A 7,351-nucleotide genomic window follows, 5' to 3' on the forward strand; every position below is an offset into this window, starting at 1 on the left:
CCCCACCTTGGATGTCACCCCAGGCCTTCAGGGATCTTGTCACCCCCTGCTTATTCAGTAGTCACCCCTGTGGCTACTGTTAACCTGGGGCCACCTGGAGCTCCCTCAACGTCTGGGAAAGAAGAGGGAAGAGAGAGGGAGAAGAAGCTGATGCTCCCGGGTTTAGTCAGTTATTCTCTCTGTGTTGAGGTCCAAGTGAAGAATTAGAAAGAAAAACCTGGGATGCAAGGATTAGCTCTGAGATCCCTGAACCCCTGAAAGCATATTCTGAATTTTGTTGTATATTTGCATTTTTCTAGGACGAGCGTCCACAGCTCTCATCAGACTCTCCAAGGGTCAGAGACCACCAAGAGGCTCAGAAGCCTCACCATTGCCGGTACTTTTCTGCCAGGCAGGGACGCTTTTCTGCCATCAGAGGAGCCCCAATCCAGCTGTTGCCCTTGACTGGCCTGAACTGAGTGTAACTGGCAGCTGTAGGCAGTGCCCTGAGCAAGCAGCACACCTGGAAATTACAGAGTGGGCTTTCTTTCTTGGTGACCCTGGAAGATGCCATCCTGCCCAAGCTCAGTCCCCTTCTGGCGGCACCAACTAGAGGAAGCCGGCGCCCTGTCCCACTGTCCTCAGCTGCCACCTCCAGTGGGTGGAGGACCCCACTCAGTTATGTCCGGATCTCTGCCTCCTCCTAGACCTCCCCCACCTCCCACTGCCACTGCCACAGAGCAGGACAATCCCCCGTAGCCTAGATTATGGTGGACGAGTCTGCAACAGGCTTTTCCACTGCCGATTCTGTCCCCCTCCCTTCACCATCCTCTCCAGGGCTGCCAGAGGGTCTTCTAAATCACAGGTCTGCTCTGTCACTCCCGCCTGTAACGCCGGCTCTCACAGCCTTTAGAACAAAAGCACATCCCTGAAGGACATACCAGTCTCCCTGCATCTCCGTCCAGACCTCTCCCCAGGTTCCAGATTCCACTACTCAAACCTGCCCCCTTAACTGCTCTTAGGAACTTCAAATAGAGCTCCTGACCGGCCCACTCACACGCCTGTCCCTCTTTCCACCCCAGCCTGGGAAATGATACCAGGACATCCTGACTTGGCTTAAGCCAAAAATCTAGAAATTATTTTTTCCTTCATTTCTCTCCTTTTATTCCATCCTATTCATCGGCAAATCATAACTATATCTTCAAAACAGATCTCAAATCTATTCGGCTTCCTCCCTATTTTGCCACCTCTTCAATCTGAACCTCCATCCCTTCTTATTGATCTTAACCCACCTGAGTCTCTCCTAAATCTGTTTTCTGCACAGCGGCCCCCTGATTTCCTGTCCCTCCTCAGCTCTAAAATGGAGATACTGACCCCGTGAGATTTAAACATTAACAAGATCTAATGAAGCGACACAAAGTACCTGGTACAGCAAGGGCCTAGCAAGCACCCGCCTGCTGAGTATTCATCACTGTCGGCCACTATTCCAGCCTCGGCTCAGGCACCATCGCCTGTCCCAACGCTTCTGAGTCTCCCATCACAGCAATCACTACCCTTTCCAGTAACTTTCTGGTTACTTCTCTGCCTCTCCGCTACAGAACCTCAAGGTCAGGGATGACGTCTTTATCTTGTGTAGGGTTGACCACGGGCAGGTGGTCTGGAGTGTCTGACAACTGGAAATGCTTAAGTGACTGTTTACTGGCTTGCTCGAACAATTTGCGAGTGGTCCTAGGAGTAATCCATTCTAATCAGTACTTGCATACTTTGAAAACATGTACAGGGCTTAGAGATAACAATAAATTTAAAAAATGATATAAAAGGAGGGAAGATCCTAAGGGTCTGGGGAGAAGAGAGCCTCTTGGGGTTGAGTGTATTTTCCTTTCACGAGTGACTGGTTCCCCAGGGGGTTCAAAACAAGAAGCTCCTTGTTGGAGAGCTGCCATCCACTGCAGCCCCACAGGTGCCGATTCTGCCCAAAGAAAAAGCAATGTGGGCCAAGTTCAGGGCCCAGACAAGGACAGCATGATGACGATTCCCTCCCAAGGGAAATGCCATCACTTTGCACAGCATGGAGGGGGCTGGCAAGGAAAGGAATTATTTCGATGCTTGGCCTGCACTGCCCCGCTGTGGATGGCTGCGCTATTACAGCCGACCTGGGCGCCAGGGAGAGAGAGGACAGTTTCAGCTGCCAAAACAAAGTCCTCGCACTCTCCGCTCAATTCATTACTGCCCGTAACCAGGACTGTCCTCGAACAGCCTTCACCTTGAGAGTCTTGTCAGCCCACGTCATCCTGGACAAGCAAAAGGTGCCGGGAAAAGGTGTCTGTAATTACGTCTCACTGTAGCCATCATGTTAGACTTTTACAATTTGTATTTACTGACCTCCAGCAGCTTCTGATCCCTCCAATCCCGCACGCCCCAAAGGCAAGGTGGGCTTGCTCAGGGTCCCTCAGATCCCCTCATCAGGCATCTCCTGTGACCCCAAGGAGCGTTCGCCTCAGGTCTTTGCTGCCGTTTCCTGTACCCCCTGGAAAGATCTAGGCTGCTGGCTCGCCACAAACACCTCTGGCCAGACCGAACCACTTACCCGGCTGGAGAGGAGACACTAACGCCACTGCCGAAGCTGGAGTCACAAGCACCATCAGGGCCTCCTGGGGAGAGTAAGAGGAATAATGCATCACGCTAAAGGCTGGTGGGGTCTTTTGAATGAACAAGATGCCCGTTATAAAAACACAACGAACTGGTCCCCCGCACCTTGATTCCGGTCCTTGAAAAGAAATGTGGTTTTGGAGCCCTGAGGACCCAATGCCTACTCATTCCCCAAAGCTTTTGGGATAGTAAGTTTTTAGGCACGGTGATCTCACAAGGAGGGACACTGGTGCCGAACACATCTGGGAAATCTCAGAAGGGACTGTGGAGCCAAGGGCAATGGATGTTAAAAATGACTTCCGGGGGGAGTCTCGCTTTCAACACCCCGGAGGGTGGAAAAACCCAGACTCCTCCAACTGGAACCCCCACCTTGGATGTCACCCCAGGCCTTCAGGGATCTTGTCACCCCCTGCTTATTCAGTAGTCACCCCTGTGGCTACTGTTAACCTGGGGCCACCTGGAGCTCCCTCAACGTCTGGGAAAGAAGAGGGAAGAGAGAGGGAGAAGAAGCTGATGCTCCCGGGTTTAGTCAGTTATTCTCTCTGTGTTGAGGTCCAAGTGAAGAATTAGAAAGAAAAACCTGGGATGCAAGGATTAGCTGAGATCCCTGAACCCCTGAAAGCATATTCTGAATTTTGTTGTATATTTGCATTTTTCTAGGACGAGCGTCCACAGCTCTCATCAGACTCTCCAAGGGTCAGAGACCACCAAGAGGCTCAGAAGCCTCACCATTGCCGGTACTTTTCTGCCAGGCAGGGACGCTTTTCTGCCATCAGAGGAGCCCCAATCCAGCTGTTGCCCTTGACTGGCCTGAACTGAGTGTAACTGGCAGCTGTAGGCAGTGCCCTGAGCAAGCAGCACACCTGGAAATTACAGAGTGGGCTTTCTTTCTTGGTGACCCTGGAAGATGCCATCCTGCCCAAGCTCAGTCCCCTTCTGGCGGCACCAACTAGAGGAAGCCGGCGCCCCGTCCCACTGTCCTCAGCTGCCACCTCCAGTGGGTAGAGGACCCCACTCAGTTATGTCCGGATCTCTGCCTCCTCCTAGACCTCCCCCACCTCCCACTGCCACTGCCACGGAGCAGGACAATCCCCCGTAGCCTAGATTATGGTGACGAGTCTGCAACAGGCTTTTCCACTGCCGATTCTGTCCCCCTCCCTTCACCATCCTCTCCATGGCTGCCAGAGGGTCTTCTAAATCACAGGTCTGCTCTGTCACTCCCGCCTGTAACGCCGGCTCTCACAGCCTTTAGAACAAAAGCACATCCCTGAAGGACATACCAGTCTCCCTGCATCTCCGTCCAGACCTCTCCCCAGGTTCCAGATTCCACTACTCAAACCTGCCCCCTTAACTGCTCTTAGGAACTTCAAATAGAGCTCCTGACCGGCCCACTCACACGCCTGTCCCTCTTTCCACCCCAGCCTGGGAAATGATACCAGGACATCCTGACTTGGCTTAAGCCAAAAATCTAGAAATTATTTTTTCCTTCATTTCTCTCCTTTTATTCCATCCTATTCATCGGCAAATCATAACTATATCTTCAAAACAGATCTCAAATCTATTCGGCTTCCTCCCTATTTTGCCACCTCTTCAATCTGAACCTCCATCCCTTCTTATTGATCTTAACCCACCTGAGTCTCTCCTAAATCTGTTTTCTGCACAGCGGCCCCCTGATTTCCTGTCCCTCCTCAGCTCTAAAATGGAGATACTGACCCCGTGAGATTTAAACATTAACAAGATCTAATGAAGCGACACAAAGTACCTGGTACAGCAAGGGCCTAGCAAGCACCCGCCTGCTGAGTATTCATCACTGTCGGCCACTATTCCAGCCTCGGCTCAGGCACCATCGCCTGTCCCAACGCTTCTGAGTCTCCCATCACAGCAATCACTACCCTTTCCAGTAACTTTCTGGTTACTTCTCTGCCTCTCCGCTACAGAACCTCAAGGTCAGGGATGACGTCTTTATCTTGTGTAGGGTTGACCACGGGCAGGTGGTCTGGAGTGTGTGACAACTGGAAACGCTTAAGTGACTGTTTACTGGCTTGCTCGAACAATTTGAGAGTGGTCCTAGGAGTAATCCATTCTAATCAGTACTTGCATACTTTGAAAACATGTACAGGGCTTAGAGATAACAATAAATTTAAAAAATGATATAAAAGGAGGGAAGATCCTAAGGGTCTGGGGAGAAGAGAGCCTCTTGGGGTTGAGTGTATTTTCCTTTCACGAGTGACTGGTTCCCCAGGGGGTTCAAAACAAGAAGCTCCTTGTTGGAGAGCTGCCATCCACTGCAGCCCCACAGGTGCCGATTCTGCCCAAAGAAAAAGCAATGTGGGCCAAGTTCAGGGCCCAGACAAGGACAGCATGATGACGATTCCCTCCCAAGGGAAATGCCATCACTTTGCACAGCATGGAGGGGGCTGGCAAGGAAAGGAATTATTTCGATGCTTGGCCTGCACTGCCCCGCTGTGGATGGCTGCGCTATTACAGCCGACCTGGGCGCCAGGGAGAGAGAGGACAGTTTCAGCTGCCAAAACAAAGTCCTCGCACTCTCCGCTCAATTCATTACTGCCCGTAACCAGGACTGTCCTCGAACAGCCTTCACCTTGAGAGTCTTGTCAGCCCACGTCATCCTGGACAAGCAAAAGGTGCCGGGAAAAGGTGTCTGTAATTACGTCTCACTGTAGCCATCATGTTAGACTTTTACAATTTGTATTTACTGACCTCCAGCAGCTTCTGATCCCTCCAATCCCGCACGCCCCAAAGGCAAGGTGGGCTTGCTCAGGGTCCCTCAGATCCCCTCATCAGGCATCTCCTGTGACCCCAAGGAGCGTTCGCCTCAGGTCTTTGCTGCCGTTTCCTGTACCCCCTGGAAAGATCTAGGCTGCTGGCTCGCCACAAACACCTCTGGCCAGACCGAACCACTTACCCGGCTGGAGAGGAGACACTAACGCCACTGCCGAAGCTGGAGTCACAAGCACCATCAGGGCCTCCTGGGGAGAGTAAGAGGAATAACGCATCACGCTAAAGGCTGGTGGGGTCTTTTGAATGAACAAGATGCCCGTTATAAAAACACAACGAACTGGTCCCCCGCACCTTGATTCCGGTCCTTGAAAAGAAATGTGGTTTTGGAGCCCTGAGGACCCGATGCCTACTCATTCCCCAAAGCTTTTGGGATAGTAAGTTTTTAGGCACGGTGATCTCACAAGGAGGGACACTGGTGCCGAACACATCTGGGAAATCTCAGAAGGGACTGTGGAGCCAAGGGCAATGGATGTTAAAAATGACTTCCGGGATATTCAACATCATTAGCCGTCAGGGAAATCGAAATCAAATCTGCAATGAGATACCATTTCGCACCCACTAGGATAGCTGAAATAAAAAAGACATAATAATAACAAGAGGTGGTGAGGATGTGGAGAAACTGGGAGCCTTAGACATTGCTGGTGGGATTGTAAAATGGTGCACTTGCTGTTGAAAACAGTCTGGCAGTTCCCGAAAAGGCTAAATAGAATTACCAGATGATCCAGCAATTCCACTTCCAGGCGTATACCCAAGAGAAAGGAAAACTTATGTCTGCACCAAAACTTGTACAGCATGTTCACAGTGGCATTATTTACAATACTAAAAAGTGTACACATCCAAATCTATCAACCGATGAATGGATAAACAAATGTTACGGCCATACGGTGCACTGTTATTTGGCCATAAAAAGGAACGACGGACTGATACATGCTACAACAGGGATGAACCTGGAAATCATCGAGCTAAAGGAAAGAAACCAGTTGCAAAGGATTCCATATTGTAGGATTCCATTTATATGAAATGTCCAGAATAGGCAGATCTATAGAGATATAAAGAAGGTGAGAGGCTGCTGAGGGCTAGAAGAGATGGCTATTTTCTTAAGGTAAAAAAAAAACCCAAAACTTTTTATTTTGGAAATTTAGATTTACAGAAAAGTTGCAAAAACAATAGACTTCTCTGTATATCCTTTGTTCATCTGCCCTGATGTTAACATTACAGAGACCCACTGTTCAATTCTCAAGCCAGGGAAGTAGCACTGGTGTAACGCCGTTAACCAAACCGCAAACTTAATTTGAATTTGACCATTTTTCCGCACGTCCTGTGTTTCAGGATTGACACTGGGACTTCACATTGCACCTAGCTGTCCTGTCTGTGACAGTTCCTCGATTCTTCTGTATCTTTCCTGAACTTTATACTTTTTAAGCCCTGGTCAGTCGCTGTGTAGAATGTCTCGATTTGGGTTTGTCTCATGTTTTCTCACGAGTAGGTTGAGGTTATGCATTTTTGGAAGAACATCACCACCGAAGTGATGCGCCTTCTCCGTGCACAGTATCAGGGGAATTCAATGCCTCTTTGTCTCATTACTGGTGACGTCAGCCTCATCACCTGATTGTGGTAGTGTCTGCTGGATTTCTACCCTACGAAGCGACTCTTTTTCTTTTTGTAGTTAATATCTTGGGGAAGATACTTGAGATTAGACAAATATCCAGTTTTTTCCTCAAACATGCCCTCACTAATTTTAGCACCCATCAGTGGGTCCTGCCTACAACAAGTATTAATTATTGTGGTGTGTGCCTACTGGTAATTTTCTATTTTCTTTTTTCCTTTTACATTTACTAACTGGATTCTTCTATAAGGAAGAGCTGTCTCTTCCCCACCATTTATCGAGTTATCTACCCAACCATTCATTTATATCATTATG

General features: G+C 49.4%; 1 protein-coding gene across 3 annotated transcripts in view; it reads right to left on the bottom strand.

Annotated features, from left to right (window-relative positions):
* The window catches only part of VAC14 (Vac14, PIKFYVE complex component), a 115,897-nt gene that overhangs the window by 77,394 nt on the left and 31,152 nt on the right, over window positions 1-7,351 (bottom strand). For 2 of the 3 annotated variants that reach the window (XM_011380650.2, XM_011380651.2), the window contains exon 10: window positions 5,555-5,618. In XM_011380650.2, the coding sequence (XP_011378952.1) occupies window positions 5,555-5,618 (64 nt within the window). Of the gene's footprint in view, window positions 1-2,566; window positions 2,631-5,554; window positions 5,619-7,351 lie in introns of all 3 variants that reach the window. The other variant, XM_023523639.1, reaches the window with a different exon arrangement.

This window comes from Pteropus vampyrus, unplaced genomic scaffold (assembly GCF_000151845.1).
Source record: "Pteropus vampyrus isolate Shadow unplaced genomic scaffold, Pvam_2.0 Scaffold399, whole genome shotgun sequence".
NCBI classification, from domain to species: domain Eukaryota; kingdom Metazoa; phylum Chordata; class Mammalia; order Chiroptera; family Pteropodidae; genus Pteropus; species Pteropus vampyrus.